The 22,613-nt window shown below is 37.9% G+C and overlaps 1 protein-coding gene across 5 annotated transcripts in view; it reads left to right on the top strand.

Moving 5' to 3' along the window:
• The window catches only part of NPNT (nephronectin), an 82,259-nt gene that overhangs the window by 13,710 nt on the left and 45,936 nt on the right, over nucleotides 1-22,613 (top strand). For 3 of the 5 annotated variants that reach the window (XM_044224350.1, XM_044224353.1, XM_044224355.1), the window contains exons 3-4: nucleotides 5,055-5,105; nucleotides 21,385-21,477. In XM_044224350.1, coding sequence (XP_044080285.1) covers nucleotides 5,055-5,105; nucleotides 21,385-21,477 — 144 coding nt within the window. The remainder of the gene's footprint in view (nucleotides 1-5,054; nucleotides 5,106-21,384; nucleotides 21,478-22,613) is intronic. The other 2 variants (XM_044224352.1, XM_044224354.1) reach the window with 1 other exon arrangement.

Genomic DNA, 22,613 nt, shown 5'->3' with positions numbered 1-22,613 from the left:
TCCTTGACCAGTGCTCATTTCCCCCAAAGCTCTGGATTGTTACAGATATGCAGAGGAGCCCAAATGACCCTTAGTTGTTATCCCAGTTTCCCTGGATCTCATGAAGGACTGCTTTAAATAAGCCTCTTAGGCCTGAATAGACTCAAAGCAGAATCCATGGTAGGTATTCTTCATGTTCCTAACCAGCTTCAAATTTAGCTCCTTTTCGCTGGGGTGTAAGGAAGCACTGGTTCTCCTGAAGTCATGAAGTCCCAGGATCACTGGAACCTGAAACACTGATAGACACATGTCCTTAGAGAGCCTGTCTCTCAAAGCAAGATAGCTCAGTGTGTGTCTTGAGAGGACACTAATCCAGGAAGTACCTCGTTTCCTTGGGAGAAGCAGAGAAAGAAAGCAGAGGCTTTAAATGGCTCTTCTCAGAGATCTGACCACCCAGGAGAATTGTTGAGAATTGTTATCCTGTGTCAGTCAACCTAGAAAGGAGCTAAGGAGTTTACATTTTAGAGCCCAAACCTTCTATTCTGTCATGGGAACAAATACATAATCCGTTATCAAAGATAATAGAATGCAGCCAAAATAATTTGGCTTGAAAAAATTTCAAAATGATATCAGTCACTACAACCATAGTAAAACGTTAGTAGCATAGCCTATTGTGATTCACAGTGCATTCTTGGAAATCTACCAGGACAAATTAGTTGCAAAATATATACCCAGTTACTAAAAATTGATGTGTTACAAAGTATAGAGTTCAGTTAAATAATATCAAATTAAATAAATTTTATGTTTTAATGCTATAAAGGTTTTCAGCTTTCTGATATCATCATTTAATTAATAGTAGTGCATAATTAAAGAGATAATTGTGGTCATAATAGAATTTTCTAATAAAATTACTAATAAAGCCAGCATAAAAGAATACATTAAAGCCTTAATCGGATAAAATGTTATTATGTGTGGTAAAATAGTGCCAGATATCTATGTGTTCATTCCATATTCTTTCATAGATTCTCTCAACAATTTTATTTCTAACTTAGTCTAATAATAAACAATGTGAAGTGAACTTGTTATTGTCATTATGCAAGGAAAAAGATATGAATAGGCAAAGCAATTTCTTGGCTTTAGAATACAGTAGACTTTGAAGAAAAAAACCCCTTATTTATTTATATATTCATTATAAATTTAAAAATTTATAATTTATTAGAGACCCTCATTTTCCACCATACACTGACTAAAGGCTAGAGAGACATCCTTGTTTATGTACTAGATGTACAGGGAGAGGCAGTTTGAGACTAAGGATTTGCCATCAGTTATTTGCATGTGGATAACCTAGAGTCAATTAAATTTTAAAATGGAACACTTCATTTGGTCAGTATCTTTTTAACCATTCTGTAGATTACTGATATAAATTCTCCAGAGCTGACACGTTTTGCTATTGTAACATCATCCTATCACAAGGTTGGGGTTGCCTTTTATAGATAGTATTGATTTATGGTCAGATTTTAGGAAATATGTCATCGTGGATTAAATTTACACTGGTATACACAAAGGAAGAAACAATTGGAAATTTCTCAATTTATGCTTACCTTGTCCAAAATTATGTTGTTTTTCAAAAATATTTGCCTTATTTTCATACATTAGGGTTCTCAAACTCAGTTTCTAGGAGAGATCCCTAAATGGTCAAAGGTATGTGTTGTGACATTTACAGAAACTAGTTCCACAGATAGACTATCCAAATATAAGCTTCCTGCCACCCAAAATATTTTTCTAAAGCCTGTGGTACTCTTTCATTTCAAAATTAAGATTTGTAAGTGCTTAATAATTACCTGCCAAATGTTTGCATGCCAACAAATAGCAAATAGAAGAAACACAAATTGCAGCTCACACTTAGCTGTATGTGTATGTGTGTGTATATATATATATTTTTTAACATGCATGGGTATTTATAGCTGATTTCATATCATACACATTTACTATGGTAATAGTTTCTACTGGATAAATTGTCCCATATCCATATGATTACATAAATACTTCATGGTGTTTCACATAGATAATGGTGGTTCAAAGTCCTTTGTCCCTTGGATTTTTATTTTTACTTATTCTGGATTGAGTTTTAAAATCATCAGTGAATTAAAAGGTTCATCATGTATCTATGGGCAAGAATTAAGACATTCCCATATATAGACATTCCCAACTAATGCAGAATTTTTTTTTTTTTTTGGAAACTATTTGGGGAATTGGGGGAAAACTATAAGTAAATAATTTGTAGATATGTTCTGTTCTCTAATCTTCTGTTGGATTCTGATGAATTCTATAGCTCTAATACTTAAAAAGTAATGGTCTGAAAGTTAGGATTATCCAAAATACTTAAAATGCTATTCATGGGATCTCTTGTCCTGGATCTTGGTGTCTTAAATATCTGGCATTGGGTAGTTGTCTATGAATAGAGTTTCCTGGGCTAATATAAATTTTTTGACAATGAGAAATACAGCATGAAATTTAAGGTTGGGGTGTAGAGAAATTTTTAGAGCTACTACTTTTCCTAGCTGCAGATTATGGTTGGGAGGTAGGAGGACAGGGTCAGGCAGGACCTTTCCCTTTCATGCATGTACCTGGCATTTGTCTCCTGTGAAAATGTGCATATGTCAGGCTGTGCTCTTTGCTTAAGAGGCATGTGTGACTCCTATCTGGAGCATGTGGTAATTTTATCTTCCTGTTAGTCTGGGGTATTTAATTATTTCCTTTTCAAAGGTTGTGCTTGGCCTAACATTTAGGCATTTTATAATTAAATTTACAGTAAACTGTATTCTAGCAGATAGGCATACCTGTGGATAATAGATGGGGCCAGTTCCTTAGGGCTTTCTTAGCCCTCATTTTTTTAAATGTCCAATTTCAATTCTGAAAACCTGTGTTTTGCAGGCTAGGAAAACTAATCTCCAAATGGTTTAGTTTCACCAGATTTAGTTAGCTAGATTTAATTGAATTATTAGACTTAGTTTCTCACAATTTCATAAAAGCATCAGACTGCTTGTTATTTTTAACCATGCCTGTTATTGGTTAGAGCCCTCAGCAAAGTGCATGGTATCAGCATTCAGATGAACTGAAGCAGTGGTTCGGGGCAGGTCACAGGAGAGAGGTCTAAACTCCTAAACTTGAGTGGCTTTGCTGTCAAAGTCGCATGTGTTTACTATTGTGGCTGTTAACAGTGGCTGTGAGAAACAGTATCAGGAAATGATGGGACAGATTTTTCTACATTATTTGCTACTAATGAATCCTATTTTAGCACTTCTTACAATGGAGTTTATACCATAAAAAATACATGTAGGGTATTTATTTGGGGCAGCTTTCACAAAAATTATGGTGACCACTGCCTGTGAAAATTTCCTTATGCATCAATAGAAAATAGACCTCAGAACCTTCTTGGAAATAATCAACTCTGGGTTTAACATTGCTTTGATTTAAAATGCAGTTTTGTATAGTTTTAAAATGCAAATTTAAAAATAGGTGACATGGGCTAAAATTTCATGCTAGAAATCTTATTTAATGGACACACATATTGATACCATAAAATTTACTAAATCTGTGTGTGTCAAGGCTGATTTATATTAAGTAGGAGAAATGTGACCCAACTTTAAGATATTATAAGACAAAAATAAACTATACAGAACTGTTTGGCTGCTTAGTATTAATGTAACTAGTTAGAAAATAATGATGTTTGCTATTCTTTATTGTTTACCTTTATTTAAAACCATTTAATGTATTTTTCTTGATAAATTAGATTATTCAAAATTGGCAACTAAAGAGTATTAAAGAAACGGTATCCTTTTATATTTTCCCTTTTAATACCTAACCATAACTGGTTTTCCTTAATATGTGATCCAGAATGTCATTTGCAATTTATGCTTTGATTTACTTTCAGCTTTTTGCTAAGATTGTACTTGATATATTTCATTATTCTATTTTAAGAAATGTGTTAACATCAAGATATGGTGAGTTCTTTTAAAATTAACAACATAAATAACAATAGATACAAAACACTAATTTGTTATGAACCTAATCAATGTGGAAAAAAAACCTCTAACAAACAGATATATATGTATATATAATAATATGTGGGCCTTGAAAAATACAGAACAATCATTCTGGATCAATAGTTAAATTATTACTTTAATTGAATCAATTTGGTCTTGGACTATTTCTCTTCTGCTATTATCCCAAAGAAGGCTTCATTCACCTAACTTTGATTTATGCAAATAAAAGCACAAATCAAAAATAAAAATGAATATTTTATGCTTTAAAGAGGGAAGGTGTTAATTCACAGAGAAGTAATAAATCATCTCTTCCCTTACCTCTAGGACCTCTAAGCTGGTCAAACCCTAGCCACGATTAGTATTGTTTCAAGATTCTTCCATTTACTTTTGTTAAACTGGGTTATTTATGTATCTTCAAGTGAAATGGCTGAGCTTTCACGGTAATTCTTGTTGCTATTGACAACCAAAGCAGCCATGCAAGAAGAAAATGCCGTGGAAGGAAAGAAAAAACAAATCTTAACATTTCCTCCCCAAAGTTGGAGAGAAAAGGGAACACAAAGTATGTAAGAAACAGGTAAGTAAAGATCTATCAATTAAAAAACTACCATCCTTGGTTATTAATTGATCCAAAGTTTTAATTTTTTTCAGATATTTTGTCCAACACTCATTTAAATAAAAGGATACTGTCTCTTGGAACCAAAATTAATATTCTGAAAATGAAAAATTGGATTGGAAGGTACAGTGCCGCAAGAGGTCCGAAATACTCTGATTTAGAATTTGGACTATGAAAGAATAGCACAACTTCAATTATTGGTCAATATTTTTGTTACAGAATGTTTTTGAATGACAAAATGGTGACTAAAATATTACTATTTTAAACATGTCCTAGATTTTTTTTTATTTCAGAAAAGCACTGAGCGTTGAATATGTGTAAGTCTCCGGGAATGTAACAAGTTGCTAAATACCCAAGTCCAGCCTCCTTACAGAGAAAAGATCTGGAATTTCTTTTTTTGGACATTTGTTTTGCAGCTTTCTACGTCTTAAGACAGAGACTAGCCAGGATAAGGTGCCAGCTCAAAGGTTAGATGAACATATTTCTTGAAATAATTTTGGCTAATCTATGTCTTGAAAGGCATAACCTCTAGATAATAACTTTACAGAGCTATCAATAAAACTTAATGTTAGTTGTGTTTTTGTGTTGCCAATTTTGGGGAAAACTATGTTTTTTGGAGATGTGTTTATTCTGTTCATAATTATACAAGTTCATTTCATTTCAGTTATTACATTAAACTTTTCCCTTTCAGTTTATAATTCCTTTCTCCTGTCTTATGAATCTAATAAATTGACCTCCATTTTAACCTAAAGGACAGTTTATATTTTTAATACTTAAGGAAGGAAATTAAAAAAAAAAAAAAGTCCACCAAATGAAATTACTAACACCAGCCTATCATTAACCTGAGGGAATTGTATCTCATATTCACTAATTCTTCTTGGAAAAATTCAGGTAAGAAATATTTTTATTGTATGAAATATATAAGATGTTATAGTCAGACCTATGAGTTTTTATGTTATATTGGCTTGGTACATAGACGATTCCTTTTTAAAAATATTTTTGGAAGTGAATAATGTCACTTAGTGAATCACCCTTATGGCACTTTAGTGGAAAATTTTGGTGAAATACGTGAAATTCTTTTTGATGGAATGGGGGCCAAGAAGCCAATGTACTTTAAACTGATAGGTGAAAGATACTATCACATGTTTTTAAGAGAGGATTTCAATAAAAACATTTGGGGAAAAAATTGTTAGTGCTAAAATAAAAGTTAAGGAATTTCTTTGTTCAGAGACACTTAAAAAAATCTCAATGTATATATCTCATAAACTGTTAAGAGTCACAGGATTAACTAGCAGAGATAGGGCTGAGGTTAAGGAGGCAATGCCAAAGACAAGTACAATTGACTCGAACAAGAGAGGTTTGCACGAGTACTCTTACACATGGATTAAAAAAAAAATACAGTATAGTACTATAAATGTATTTTCTCTTCCTTATAATTTTCCCAGTAGCATTTTCTCTAACTTGTTTTATTGTAAGAAAACCGTATATAGTGTATAACATGTAATATATAATACATATAGCATATGCACATATATGTATAATACACAGTATATGACACATATGGCATAAAACTGTTTATGTTATTGGTAAGGCTTTCAATCAACAATAGGCTATTCGTAGTTAAGTTTTGGGGGAATTAAGAGTTACACACAGATTTTTAACTGTAGGCGGGTTGGCACCCCTAATCCCCATGTTGTTCAAGAGTCAGCTGTAGAATGTGGGCTTTGTCACCAACAGATCCAGGTTCAGAACCTTTTCCTGGGACTTACCAACTGGCCATGAGTGCCTCATGCAGAACAGTTCTTGATAAACGTTTGCTATTATTAGCGTGTGGTCAATATATAGAATATATAGAGAGAACAATATATAAAAATATATAGAATACTTTGAATACCACCCTAGTGTTTAATTAGATTCCATCCTAATACAGTATAGCATGTTTTTAAATACACTTGTTTATATGCCCGTCTTTTTTTCTAAAAAAATATTTAGATTTTAGTGGTAGAGTGTGGGGGTGGGAGGGTGCAGAGGGAGAAGAAGAGAGAATCTCAAGCATGCTCTGCTCTGAGCATGAAGCCCAACTTTGGGCTCGATCCCACAACCCTGAGATCATGACCTGAGCCAAAGTCAAGAGTTGGACACCTACCTGACTGTACCATCCAGGAGCCCCTATATGACCATCTTTTGAAAGTAATCAATTGGAAGTAGGAGATTTGCCACATTATTCCTTTCTAAAATTAAACTTTCATTGAATAGCTATCTATGTTTCTGAACCATTCCTTTCTCACTTCTCTAATAATATCCATTTGCAACCCTCAGAGTAGAGTCTGGTTTTGATTAGCTAACCAAAGGAAAAGGAACTGGAAGGAAGTAGAACATTTAGAGTTGCTGTGGTTTATTCCACAAACATTTGAGAGCTTACTAGAAGCAAAGAGCTAAGTTAGGTGCTGGGAGAGGTACAAAGAGATCTATAGACTCTTGTCTGTGAGGAGCTAATTTGGTAAGATGATTGTTTCATTCCTTCCAGGATTCTAAAATAGGAAAAAGTGGCAAAGAGTTGAGGTTGCTCAGAGGAAAAGACCCTTCTTGCTGGAGAGGATCAAAGATTTTATGGACTTGGTGGTGTTCAGTTGAGTCCTTCAGTGAACAGTGTGTGTGTGTGTGTGTGTGTGTGTGTGTGTATACACACACTGAGTGCTATTACCTTCATGGTATCTCTGAACTATAGATAACGACTTGCAGATATCATCCCTATAAGATGAAGCTCTAGGCATCCATGTTGTTCACTGTCAGTGCTGAAGGCCCACATATTAGGATAATACTGGATGAGAGGTGTGTTTTGATCTAGGATACTGCAAAAACATATCTTAGGGAGCAGGATCCCAGCCCAGGAGTGATGGAGTAGTGGCCCAACTAAATCCTGAGGGATAAGTCATTAGGTGAAGAGCACCCTGGCCAGACAGAAAAGTGCATTGAAATGTTAGAAGCCAGAGTGAGGGGGTACATTCTAGGAAGTGTAAGCACCGTACTCTGGTGTGGGGTATGTGTTTGAAGGGCATCAGATAAGAGATGCAGTGGAAGAAGTAGCAATGGGCTGACTCATGGAAGGCCTTTGATGTCATCTTAACTAGATCAGCCTTTGTTCCAAAGTTGCAGAGGAACATTGTAATGATGTTAAACAAGGAAATTACATAATCAAATTTATATTTCAGAGGTTGTAAGCTGGGATAATAGGTCATATCTAGCATACAGGTGAATTTAGTCTCATTCACAGAGTATTTTAACATTTCTTGAAATAGTTGCCAGTATTTCACAGGAAACATGGATATCAGGGTTTGCTGAAAAATCAGTAATCCTGCATTACTGCAAGGAATCAGTGGACTGGAGGGGCTTAGCAGCTGTCTCGTTTGGAAAAAGCATGAAGGTCATTGCCATGGGGCTCACTTCTTCAGGGCAAATGCCTGGGACCTGTAGGCACTGAATGTTGTGGGCCTAATTTCTGAAAGTTTTCCTGATTGGCAATTTAGAGAATAGCTTTTTGAGGCTTGAGGCTTGAGGTTATTACAATAAACCTGACAAGTTAGGTTTTATTGTAAGTAGTAGAGGTAAGAACAGAGAAAAGGATAGGGATTCAAAGATACTTTTAAAAAGGGAGGCAGGTCACCTGGGTGGCTCAGTCCTTAAGCTTCTGCCTTCAGCTCAGGTCATGATCCCAGGGTTTTGGGATAGAACCCCACATCAGGCTCCCTGCTCAGTGGGAAGCTTGATTCTCCCTCTCCCGCTCCCTCTGCTTGTGTTCCCTTTTGCTGTGTCTCTCTGTCAAATAAATAAATAATATATATATATATATATATATATATATATATAAAAGAGAATTAAAAAGGAGGGAGAGAGAAGCAGGCAGCATCAGGACAGTGGTGGGGAGCTTGGACTTTGCAGACAGCCACTGCTGGTGTGGCAGCCGCTGCCACTCAGAAAGGTGTTTTTGAGAAAGTGACTTCACCTTTCTGAACAATAGCTTCTTTTTGGAAAAATAGAGCTAAGAGCCCTACCTCATAGGGTTTTTATGAGGATCAGATGAGAGAGCACTTGGCTCAGTAACTGGCTCCATGTTAATTCACATTCAGTAAAATTGTGGCTTTTGGTGATGATGGTGGTTGTGGGAAATGACAAAGATAGAATCAAGGTTGGTGTCCAGGTTCCTGGTGTGTTACTCAGTGACCTAGAGAACGTAGAAGAAACTGCAGATGATGACTTCCACATTGGATGTGGTATGTTCTGAGGGCTCGTGAGACTTTGCTGTGGAGGGTGTGGTAGTGGTTGGATTCTGGGTCTGGAGCTCGGGGGTGAAATCTGAGCGGGGCTGAGGCTGTGATTTGATGATCTCTCCAGCACTGTCCTCCTACACAAGGGTTCCCTCCCCAGCTTCTTCAGTCAGCATTGATAAGCATCGCTACTGTGTTATAGAGGATCAACTTTAGACGTGTATGAAGAATGGGGGAGAGGTAAAAATACTATGTTACATATTGGCTGAAGTGTTACCTACTCATTTTAAGTTTTGAAAAAAAAAAAAATCCTTTCCAGTTTACCATTTTGCCTGGAAGAAAATCACCCTGTATGAATGATACACCCTGTTTTCCCCCTTTTGGTTGGATCACTGGCTTAGATGCTACCTTCTCTTCTCTGCCTTCCTTACTTCAGCAGGGAGAGGTTTCCGTTCCTTGCTCTACACTGAGTTACAACATTTGCATAGAGCCTGTCTCTTGCTGCCCTACACTGGGGTGACTTGTGGATCTATGTTTTTGGTTTTCTCCCAGACTGGTCGTTCCATGAAGCTGTTCACTGTGTCTTCTGCATCTTTCTACCCAGGGCAGTAGCTTCCTCTGCACCCTGTCCAGTTCAGCTCAGCTCAGCACACTTTTGAAGATGTAAGGACCAGATACTTCTGAATACAAGGGTCAAAAAAGATAAATAGGATGTAATCTTAATAACCAGATTGTGGTTTTCAGAAAGGACAATTTACTGGGAAAATGAATATATTTAATTTGCCTATCTTATGACCTATGTTATAGATCATAGATTGTAACTCTTGATTCAGGTTCCCCAAAGAAGCCAATTTACATGCATGAGGATGCATAAAATATAATCTGTGGCATTTGCTACCAACAGTCCATTGATTATTCACAAAGATGGATAGACTCCTGATTCTTTGAGGCCAAGGACCTCCAGGCTGACACTGCCTTCACTATGAAGGACTATTTTCTGTTATCTAGACCCTGCCACAGTGGACTTCCCTTGTATTTCTAGACCTTCTGCTGCTGTGTCTCTGGATTTGCTTATGTCGCTGGTTCTCGAATGGAAGGCACTTCACCCATCTACGTGGTGAATTCCTCCTCATCCATTAAGATTCAGTTCACATTTCCTCCTGTAAGCCTTTCCTGACATTTTCCCCCTATCCTTATGTCTCTGCAGAGAAATTCCTTCTTCTCTATTCTCTTAATACTTTGTATGCCTGTCATGTCTATCTTTGCCAAGAGACTGTATGCTGCTTCAGAGCAGGTATGGTGTTTTAAAGAGCTCAAAGTTGGGGCGCCTGGGTGACTCAGTCAATTGAGCATCTGACTCTTGATTTCAGTTCAAGTCATGATCTGGGTGTCCTGAGATCGAGCCCTGCACTGGGCTCTGAGCTCAGCGGGAAGTCTGCTTGAGATTCTCTCCCTCTCCCTCTGCTTCCCCAGCTCTCTAAAATTAATAAATCCTAAAAGATAAAGAGCTCAAAGTGTAATGGAACTAGATAAGGAAAATAACTATGTAATAATGATCATATAGCATGATGTGTATTTATTTATATATATATATATATATAAACATATATAAGTAATTTATGATAGAAGTATGCTTATAAAAGCACTGAGAGGCTTATAGAAAGCACTAAGAAGGGCTTCAAACTCAGAATGAGGGTCTAAAGCAAATCTCTGAGATGGTAGCATTTAATCTGAGTAGTACTGAAGCCTGAATGAGTATTAGTCCAGCCGACAATGGAAGGAAGGACATTCCATGGAAAAGCATGGAAGCATCAGAATACGTTGTTTTCTGGGGACTGCAATTTGTTGGTATATATGTGGATGTGATTGCAGAGGAGGCTGGTGGGATCAGCAGGCATCAAGTCAGAGCTGTGGTGTCGGCGTTTGAGTCACAACGATGAGCTAAGTAAACATGCCCATGTGAGGAGTCAGTGACTGAGTGAGAGTAAGGAGGAGAGTGCATAGTCAAATCACCAGTTTGTGAGGTCCCTCTAATCGTAGATCAGGACTGGTTGAAGTCCACAGTACTGGAGGCCGGGAGGCCACCGCGCCATCACTTACTTAGCCAGTCCTTGATCGATGGTCATTTAGGTGGTTACTAAATTTTTGCTTATGCTTCTTCATTAATAAATTTAGAACAATTAATGAACTAATGTTTTCTTAAAAAACAAAACGAAAACCCAGGAGGCCAAACTGACAAATGCCTCATATCCTGTAAATCTCTGCATAGTCACCAAAGTGATTCCATTTTTTAAAAATTAATTTATTTATTTTCAGAAAAACAGTATTCATTATTTTTTCACCACACCCAGGGCTCCATGCAATCTGTGCCCTCTATAATACCCACCACCTGTTACCCCAACCTTCCACCCCCCCGCCACTTCAAACCGCTCAGTTGTTTTTCAGAGTCCATAGTCTCTCATGATTCACCTCTCCTTCCAATTTACCCCAACTCTCTTCTCCTCTCTAAGACCCCTTGTCCTCCATGATATTTGTTATGCTCCACAAATAAGTGAAACCATATGATAGTTGACTCTCTCTGCTTGACTTATTTCACTCAGCATAATCTCTTCCAGTCCCATCCATGTTGCTACAAAAGTTGGGTATTCATCCTTTCTGATGGAGGCATAATACTCCATAGTGTATATGGACCACATCTTCCTTATCCATTCATCTGTTGAAGGGCATCTTGGTTCTTTCCACAGTTTGGCGACCGTGGCCATTGCTGCTATAAACATTGGGGTACAGATGGCCCTTCTTTTCACGACCTCTGTATCTTTGGGGTAAATACCCAGTAGTGCAATGGCAGGGTCATAGGGAAGTTGTATTTTTAATTTCTTGAGGAATCTCCACACTGTTCTCCAAAGAGGCTGCACCAACTTGCATTCCCACCAACAGTGGAAGAGGGTTCCCCTTTCTCCACATCCTTTCCAACACATGTTGTTTCCTGTTTTGTTAATTTTGGCCATTCTAACATTTTTTTAATAGTAAATACATGGCTCAACTCATTATAAATATCAGTGGCTCTTTTAAACTTAAGGATTTTGATTGCTGTGAGAATAGTTACATTAAATTTTGCTGGCCTTCTGTGATGATTGCTCAGTAAGCCTCAAAATTAGTGCATCATCTCCTCAGCTAAAATAAATAAAAATAATTTTTAACAAAAACAAATATTCTTCATAGTATTCTAATGAATTATTACATTACAATGTCAGATGTCTTGTAGATTTCTTTTTGCTCCTTTCTGAAACCTTTTCTGAGTCTCTTAAACTATGTAATTGATCATTTCCTCTTCTGTATCCTTTACATGTGTCTCTTATGAAGACATCTTTGCTTACTTCTGTTTCCTTACTAGACTTACCCTCTTGAGGATGAGGACTTGGCATCTTACTGATTTGTATTCCCTCAGTTCATAAAACAGTGTCTTAGACACTGCTACTTTTTCCTCTTTGTCGTCCTTATAATGCTCATTATAGCTAGCATTGTATTGAGCCCTTACTGTGAGATGGGTACTGTCCTAAGTACTTTATTTGGATTTTTCTCTGTTGACTCTCCCAACAGCTCTATGGCTAAGTTCTATATGCACCCTGTGGGTTTACTATTTCTTTAGTAAAAAAAAAATTTTGGCTACTTTCTCTGGCTTAACCTATGGTATACATTTTAGAGCAGAGAGAAGCTGGGTAATCTGCATAGGTCATGTGTTTCCTACGTAGTAGAGCTGCGACCCCATGGGTCTCAGCACCTGTATTCTTAAGCCCCTCTCAAGAGTGCATTGATAAGTGAACAGTGGCTCACAAGTTAAGTCATAATATTTGTCAAGGTATGCATATTATTCTACTGGTGTTTTTATAAATTTTTCCCATTTTTTTTTAAAAGATTTTATTTATTTATTTTACAGAGAGAGCGAGCACAGGCAGATAGAGTGGCAGGCAGAGGCAGAGGGAGAAGCAGGCTCCTTGCTGAGCAGGGAGCCCAATGTGGGACTCGATCCCAGGAGGCTGGGATCATGACCTGAGCCGAAGGCAGCGGCTTAACCCACTGAGCCACCCAGGCGTCCCAACTTTTTCCCATTTTTGTATTTGAAAATTTTCAAATACACAGAAGAGTTGAAACTATAGGAACAGTAAACACCCATATACTCTCCATGTACGACTATTAATACATTGTACATTTTTTTCTCTCTCTCTTTCACTGAACCACTTGAAAGTAACTTAGAGACATATGGCACATAATGCTAAGTATTTCAGCATGCATCTCCTGAGAGCAAGGACATTCACCCTCAAACCACAATATAATTATCATACATAAAAATTTGAACATAGATACAATGATATCATGTAATAAACAATCTCTATTTAGATTTCCCCGACTAGCCCAATAATAATTTATATGGATTTATTTCTTTTGTATCCAGAGCCAATCAAAGATCACTTAGTACATGTCGTTCCATTCCTTCTTGGTCTCCTTTGATTTGGAATAATTCTGCCACTTTCCTTTACTTTCTCTCTCTCTTTTTTTTTTTTTTGCTTCTCGACAATGACATTTTTAAAAGAGTCTGCATCAGTTGCTTGGTAGAATGTTTCACAGTTGATTCAGGCTAAATCTTTTTTGCGAGAATATTACAAAGGTGGTCATGTATTATGATACTCCCTTTCCACATGATGTAGTTCTGTTTTTGGTGATGCTAAATTTGATCACTTGATTAATGTTGTGTCCCTTAGATTTTTCCACTGAAAGTCACCTTCTTTTTATAATGAGGAAGCTGTCAGATGATACATTGAAGCTGTTTGAATATCCTGTTTCCCAGCAAACTTCTCATCAGTGAAAGTTTTAACATCTGTGAATAATTTTTGCTCAAACTAATTAATTCAATGGTGGTTGTAAAGTCATCTTTTTCAAGTTCTGTCATTCCTTCTGCGTGTTAGGTGTCATTCTTCTGTAAAGAGGAACTCTGTCCTGTTTTAGAATCACTTTGGACGTATGGGTTCTTTTGTTATTTAATCATTACCAAATACTGTCCTTATTTTCCCTGGTGCTCAAATTATCCCAAATTTGGCCAGTGGGAACATCCCAACCAAGCTCCTGTATCCTTTTCACATGTTTCCATCACTCTGAGTTCATCCCTGCTTTTTGTCACAGCAAAATATTCCAGCCTCCCTGACTCAGCCCTGATTCCTTTTATTATGGTAGGTATTTAGAAAAAAAAAATCTGGGGCTAGGTATGCTTATTTTTGCTCTTAACTTACTTAAAAAAACAAAACAAAACAAAACAAAACCTACTTCACACTTCCAAATAAATAGTAACCATTTCTTATGTGTTCATAAAGTCTCATTTGGCATTAATCTAAATTCTGCCTTTGTATCTCATTAGAAGAGAAACATTAAAATTGCAAGTAAACTCAAAATGATAGCACTTTCTAGAAGGTTTTCTAAGTGGAAAGAGATAGTGCTTAATTATGTTAAACAGAAGTTGGTATGAAATACAAAGGTGCAGATGTAGGCACTTATTTTCTTTGGTCAACTTCAAGAATTAAGAGTAAGGTAGTGAGGGGTGCCTGGGTGGCTCAGTTGGTTAAGTGTCTGCCTTCGGCTCAGGTCATGATCCCAGGGTCCTAGGATCGAGCCCCACATCTGGTTCCCTGCACTGGTTGCGGGAGTCTGTTTTCCTTCTCCCTCTGCCTGCAGCTCTCCCTGCTTGTCTGTCCATCTGTCTCTCTTTTTTTCTGTCAAATAAATAAATAAAATCTTAAAAAAAAAAAGTTAGTGATTGCTGAAATAGGTAATTGGTAAATGACTCTGAATTAGATGTTCCCAAAGACAAAAATAAAGTTGTTGTCACACTACTCTTGGAAGATGACCTTAAATAGACCAGAAGCCCTTGGCTATTTTAACTTCATGCTCTAGATGATCAGTTGATTGATTGACCTAATATTTGATGTAGTTCATGACTAAGGCCTTAGTGAAAGATAATGTTGGGCACAATGTGTGAGATCAAAAAACCCTCATAGCTGTAGCAGTACTTTAGAAGAGATAGCAGTTACAGACTTTACGAATCTGTTACAGAATAAGCAGTGGGGTAGAGATCACTTGATATCCATATTCTGGCAAATCTACTTTAATTTTCTCAAATTACAGATTTTTGTTCTCAACTGCAACTTTCATTTCCTATACAGGTAACTTAAATACCTTTACGCCTCTGATCACTTTGGCCTCTCCCCCTCTCATCCTGTCTTGCTTAGGGGTTTTCCTCTCCTGTCACCTCCAAAGCCACTCAAAATGCTAAGCTTTCTGGCCTTGTTCCTAACACAAGAAGAACTAGGAGACTGACCACGAGACAGGGATAAGCATTTTTTTTCTGAAATTGAGCAAGTCAGTTAACTTTCTGTGTTTTCATTTCTCTGCCGGTTATCTGAGTATAAGGTCTGTCTCTCTCCTGCCTTTTATGGATACTGTGGGAATGAAGCCAGTCACAGAAAATGTGTTCTGTATCACTGAGAGCATTTAACACATAGTATTTTGTCATGATAACAATCAGAGGCACTTTTATTTCAGTTTTTACCACAGCAGGAATTTAGATTTGAAAATAGGATAATGGACACCAGAGTACAGAATATTGCGAAGGCTGCAGAGTTGTTTTCCCCTGGAGATCTTAAAATCCATAGGATTTTTTCCTCTAGATTTGGTCATACCGATGCCATGGGGTAGGTGAAGTCCCTTTCCACTGGAGCGCTATGGAATTCTGTTTCCCGTCCTTCGGCCCCATGAGTACAGCGCTGAGCTGTTTCCTGTTTCTTTCAACAACTGTGTCTCTTCCAAGGCAACTGCCCCGTGAAAAAGCTATTCCTCCTCATATGTTCCTATTCCCTCATAATGAGTTCTTCCATAGCTGGGTTCTCCGAAGCTTGTGAGATGTGATGAGAGCTCTCTGAACACTCCCAGTTTTGTATCTGTTCATTTTCCTGCCTGCCCTTGCCTACTTCTATATCCCCTTTGTTTCTAAATCACACACCCTGGAGGACGAGGATTCTTGTACTGCTGTATCTGACAAGCAGCTTGATGTAGATGGCAAAAATCACAAACGATGCTTGGGACTCTAAAGACAATCTTATTTACATTAGAAAACCCTTCTGAAGTTCCTAACGACACCTGTGGTTGAATTGGCTTTTCCCTTGTCACTCTCCAGAGCCACCGCCTGCTTGGGCATCTCAGCATGTCCTGATTTCTTCAAATGTTGGTACTTGACACCCACCGTAATTGGTTTACGTGAGAAATATTACATAGAACTGAGGTGGGAGTTTTCCTGTCCCCTAACTTACTTGAAAACTCGTTTCATGGGTCTCTCAGAACCCCCGTTACATCAGGATGAATTTCCGAGGGTAAGATTGTAGATTGCAGTCCCACAGAAGAGATGTGGAAGAGCTATGTCTGCTTTGCCAGTTGAGATGTGTTTCTTTTTCTAGTTCAAAAAGTGACAGGTTATTTTAAGGACGCTGTGGAGATGATGCCGTAAGAATGTTAGTAAATGTTGAGTGTGGTTTGCCCATTTGGGCTTAATTCTGGCATCCAATTTTTGGGGGGAAAAATGTATCATTATTGGCTGTGTGATCCTGACCTGACTTTTATTTACTGAGCTGCTAAACCATATGTGATAAAAGAGGAAAGTGGGCCACCAAGAACGGCCCAAAGTTCTCTCCAATCCATGTGAAGGTCAGAGGAGCAACACTTCTTTTTCCCATTAACTTTTAGCACCAAGAGACACGTGATTTTCTCCAAATCAAGTGTATCATCTGTCTTTGATGTTTTTAGAAGACCACTCTAAAGTGGACAGTGTGTACATGTATTAAACCAGTTAATCTTTTGACTTGGGTTTTTTATGCCCCTGACCTGCCATCCGCAGGTTGTAAGGGTTGGTATATGCTGATTGCCAAAAGCTCATGTTACACAGTGGAGAGGATGACCAAGAGGGGGACCAGTTTAACAGAAGTTGGAAGAGTATTTCTCTCATTTCATGATGAATATGTATCTTTCAATCTAGTTCTTGAGATTTAGAAACGAAATTTTTAAGCTACTTCTGTGATTGTTTTTTAAAGATTTTATTTATTTATTTGACAGACAGAGATCACAAGTAGGCAGAGAGGCAGGCAGAGAGAGAGGAAGGGAAGCAGCTCCCCACTGAGCAGAGAGCCCGATGCCGGCCTCGATCCCAGGACCCTGAGATCATGACCCGAGCCAATGGCAGAGGCTTTACCCATTGAGCCACCCAGGTGCCCCGTACTTCTATGATTATACGGTATCATAGATGTAAAATAAATTTGACAAGTTGTATTTTGTTCCTAAGATCTACTCTTAATATTTCTATCCTAAATGAGTACCAAAGAAAACATTTGCAAGCTTGATAATAAACACAGATGAAGTCAGATTCCATGACTTTGTGTTCAAGGGTAGTCCATTAGGAATTGTATTTAGCTGCAAGTAACAGTGACACAAGAAGCAGTACCCTAAATTGTTAGGATGCTAAGTTAGGGTAACTGTTATGACTTCTTGCTCTCCTTCTCAGGATCATAAAGTGGCCACTATAGTTCAGTGACTAGTCAGCCCCCTTTTAAAGTAGCATTCCAAAAGCCCCACCCAGTAACTTCTGTTTACTTATCATCAGCAGAATTTAGTCACTTGGCTATCCAGCTCTACCAGGGAAGATAGGGAATGTAGTTTTCCATTGTTACCTCCTTCCCCACTCCCAAAACAAGCAAACAGAAATGCCATCCTAATTTTAAAAAAAAAAAAGGGAAAAATAGATACTGGTAAGCACCCAGCAATTGCTGCCACCAGTGCCTTTTATGATTTGTCCTAATCTTCCTTTTGATCTCCTCTGCTGTTGTAAGCACTTTACAGTGTAGCTCAGCCAAAACACTTGGCACTCACTGAGAAAACCTTTCCCTCCCTTCCCCTACGCTCTGTGCGTATTCTGAAAGGCTTTTATCTTCCAACCCAATCATCTCAACCTCTTAATCTCTAGGGCATTGCTCGGATGACAGTTTTCTAGGGGAGGACCGTAGTCATAGTTGTTACAATTATACTGTATTATGACCCTCCTGCCCCTCTCCCCTTTCTTCTTTCATCTCCTTTCTCTGAGTTCTTGGTCAGTTTGGGCCAATGCATTCTAGCTGCACAGCTCATGTTTCATATTCTCAGTGAATCTCTCATCCCCACTCCCCAACACTTGCCTAGTATAATACACATAGGTAACAAATGTTCAACGTATGTTCATTGACTCCATCGCAGATCCAATGCCAGCAAGATAATAGGAAGAAGTTCTTTTATGCAACATTTTTCTGAATGTTTTCTTTTTGTAAGAAGAAAAAATTGGTGATACCAACATTTTGAATATCCTATCCCATTAGTAGCTGTTGGCTGATATATAGGTCCTTGGTCACTTCAGTGAACAGTCTGTTGGGTAGAAGTGCAGATAGCAGTTTGTTTGAGAATTACACTCTAAGCATGTAAGAAACATTAACTGTCTTGGCCTCTTGGAATGTGTACATTTGATGTGCCCAAGATTAGAGCGCTGAAAACAAACAACAAGAAAGGGAGGGGGCAATAAAGACTTTGTTCCTCTACAGCACCTGGAAGGACAATAAATGGATGGTCATCAAGCTAGTCAAGGGGTCAGAAGGCAAAACAGCCTACACCTGGAGTTTGTTTCATAACCTGTCCTCTTCTCAATAAACTTTTCATTTCTTTTTTTTTTTTTTAAGATTTTATTTATTTATTTGACAGACAGAGATCACAAGTAGGCAGAGAGGCAGGCAGAGAGAGGAGGAAGCAGGCTCCCTACCGAGCAGAGAGCCCAATGCAGGGCCCAATCCCAGGGCTCTGGGATCATGACCTGAGCCAAAGGCAGAGGCTTTAACCCATTGAGCCACCCAGGCGCCCCAACTTTTCATGTTCTTAAGTGGTACTTCCTAAAGTACTTTTACATGTTTTTAGAGATATTTTCAAATTCCAGCTATGTGGGGGGATTATTAATTCAACTCATACTTACTGATTTGAGATTTTATTTTTGTTAAATTATGATCCTGTGGGTGCTTCAGTGATAATTGATTCATTCAGATTGTGTTCATATATAAATGTTAAAAATTATGGCAAATCTTTTTTTAAGATTTAAAAAACTTTAACTTGCATTTCTTGGTTATGGGGCCTGGAAATTATATAAAGACTGGTTTGTTTCTGGGACTTACTTTAAAAACTGCGTCTAAACCATCTACTCGTGTACAGTTGGCTGAAGAATAATTTTGGAAGGCCCTTCTAGATAGATTATGTCTTCTCACAGATCTGAACAAAATTGCTTTCTTTTTAATTTCATGCTGTATCTAAAATGAGATTTTAAGAGTTTTCCAAGGGAAATTTGCATTTCTCTTATCATTTGCACCTTCTACTCTTCTCATCCCTTCTTTCTGCAAGCTTTTTAATACTTCCGAGCAGCACTGTCTAAGGATTAGTAGTGATAGTGTCCAGGTGGGCTGACAAACAAGCAGGAAACAGGCTTGAGGTAAGATTGGCAAATAAGCCCCATAGAGTGCCAGGTGAGGGAAAGGTCAGCGAGGGTTAAGTGAGGACATGTAGAAAACACCAGAAATAACTTGCCCCTCAGTTTTACGGAGTATTTGAGTTTTGAAGGAAATGAAGCTTGAGAATTGTGATAGAGGAAACTAAGAGCACATCCCAGAATGAAGACAGCCTTGGCTGATACGGGAAGTAAAGTCCGGGACCTTAGAACTCAGGGTCATTGTCAACTCCACTCCCTTTGAGCTTCAAGATGTGTCGACTCACTCAGTGCTTCCTGAAGCCCATCTTTTCTGTAGCAAACAGATCATGCCTTTCTCATGTCACCTAGACTTTTTCTAGTCTATCCCTCATATCACCACCAGGTTAATATCCCTAGACTTTTATTTCTGTCGGGTCATTCTCATGATGATGATGATGATGATAAACTTCCAGAAACCTCCCATTTCCTATAAAGTATATATTCCTCAGCCTGAAATTTAGGGAACATCATCATTTAACACCACTCACCTATGATTGTCTACGTCTCATTTTTCCACTGACATTAAGCTATCTCTTTCACTTGATTCTGCCTCGGTGCCCTGTGAGTAAATGATAGTGTTTAACTATATAACTCTCCTTACCTTGGAGAATCTTCCCCTTCTCTGTCTTCCCGTGTGTGAAGAACCAACTCAAGTCTTTTCTGAGGCTTTCTGTACGAATCTGTGAATATGCATATGGGATGATGGCTTCACAAATTTCGTATGTGCCACCCATTTTGCTCGTTAACATATGTTGTGCTAAATGAAAAATGATTGTTTTGTCTCTTCATCTATGCTGTAAGCTCTGTGAGACGAGTGACAATACTATACAATGAATTTTCTCCTCTATTTTCACATCTGGCACAGCCCCGTGCACCAGTTCAGTGTTCAGCCAGCTGTCTCACTCTGGCACCATCACACTTTGGCTGGGTAATCTGTTTTGTAGGACGTTTAGAGCATCCCTGTTTTCTGCCTGCCAGATGCCAGTAGTACCCTCTCCCCTGTGTGACAACCAAAAATGTCTTTGTTTATATCAAATGTTCCATAGAGGACAAAGATGGCCCCAGTGGAGAACCACTGGTATAAAGTAACCAAAAAATTATGACCAGTGTCTTGGCAGGAATGGAAGACTGAAAGCTCTGAGTGATGTTTTATAGCATTTTGCCATCCTGAGGAAAGACAAACTCGGTTGGTAGAAGATAATAAACGTAAAATAGAACTTCCTGTTTGCTATGATAGGTCATGGCAAGGGTTATGGCAGTCGTACTACGCCAGGGTTAAGAATGCTCAGAATGACAGAAGTATTCTTAAGTGGAAGTTCCAAAAATACTGAGTTTGGGGTTTTATTTCATTTAGAACCATTTCATACTAGAAGTAGCGTTTCTAGTAAAATAAGTATTATTTAGTGGGAAATTTATCTGTAGTTCACATATGCCCATATCTTTGGACTGAGAACTACTTTTGAAGCATATTTGAGGGAACACATTTGAAATTGGTGATACAGGTTATTATAAAGTTGTAACTATTGACAAACATCAGTTGTGTTTATTTATAGTTTACCTATTTAAACATCTTTTTTCACTATTTTAGCATTGCACTTAGGCTTAGCCGATTTTCCAGACCCAAGTGATTTACACATATGAACACACACACACACACACACATAACTCACATGTATGTGAGACTACTAAGTCTAAAGAGTCCTTACCACTCCCAAGACATAGTGATTTTCATATTTCGGCTACTCTGTTGTAAGTTCCTAGTCTTCTCTTTGATTATCAAACTACTACATGACATAGATGCTGTCTGGTTGATGTCCTGCTGACGTAGAAATAATGCATGATGTCCTCTTTTCACAGCTGTCTGCCAGCCACAGTGCAAACATGGTGAATGTATTGGACCCGACAAGTGCAAATGTCATCCCGGATATGCTGGAAAGACCTGCAATCAAGGTAGGAAACCAGTTTGACACAGATTAGCAATCATAAGTCCCCTCTGTTTCTGCCTCATGTAGAAGTTTTAGGTTCTCAGGCCAAACCATTTTTCCATGGCTTTTGTTTCTAAAACATGTGATCTGCCATTTTCTGAAAGATAAAAATATAACAGTAAACCTTAAAATACATTTCATCAGATTTCATCCTCTTATTCCTATTCACAGATTCTAATTAAAATGTATTTTAAATAAGAGAATCACAGCATCAGTCATGTAGAAACCTAATATTCTGCTAGTTCTCGTTCTCCCAGGAGCTTAGTGGAGAAGCCCTGGAAAATTGTGGGCCTCCTTGGACCTACCCCAGTGAGATGGAACCCCTTCAGTGCTCAAGTCAGGTTGGAAGTCTGACTCGAAATTTTGAGGTCCCTTCAAACTCTGAGCCCTTTGATCTTTGAGATTAAATTCCCTTCAGCTGTTACCAGTTTACAAAGTTCCTCTGAGAAATAAAGATTTTAACAGACTTATTTTGTTTAAAGTTGCTTATAAAAGCAGATATTCACTTAGCACAGTGCCCCAGGTATTTTATATATATTGTTTATTTTCATTATTACAGTGTCAGGAGGTAGAATGTTATTCATGATAATTAAGTGATAAATAATTTTTATTTCTCATTGGAAAAGATATCAGGAATATTAAGTGTCTGGTCGAAGTTCATAGAATTACTTGGTAAAAGACCTAGTATGTCTACTTAGAACTGTTGTCCATATAATTCATATTTTCTCTGTCAGTTTTGTTTCAGATGAGAAAATATTATTGCAAATGTGAACTTCTGACTTGGGCTAACAAATCTGACAAAGCTTGTCTTTTTAGTTAATTTCTACCCCAAATGTTCTATTATTAGGAGTAAAAAAACCCTATAAATAAAAGCTGGGGTTAGATTTCACCAGAAAGACACAGGGATAAAAGAGTCCATTTTTCATTTATTTCTTAAATTGAAGTGACCCTTTCTGTCCTTTCCAGTGTTGAATGAAACAGTTACATGCGACCTGACTGTCCCATAGATAATTACTTGACCTCATCAGATATGGAGGTGATATTGTTGAAGCACTCCTGTTCTTCAATATCTGATACTCCTTGATATGTCTCGTGTAAACT

The sequence above is a fragment of the Neovison vison genome, chromosome 11 (genome assembly GCF_020171115.1).
Source record: "Neovison vison isolate M4711 chromosome 11, ASM_NN_V1, whole genome shotgun sequence".
In the NCBI taxonomy this organism is placed as follows: Eukaryota; Metazoa; Chordata; class Mammalia; order Carnivora; family Mustelidae; genus Neogale; species Neogale vison.
Note: the sequence above shows the minus strand (reverse complement) of the source record. Positions and strands in the feature narration are given on the sequence as shown.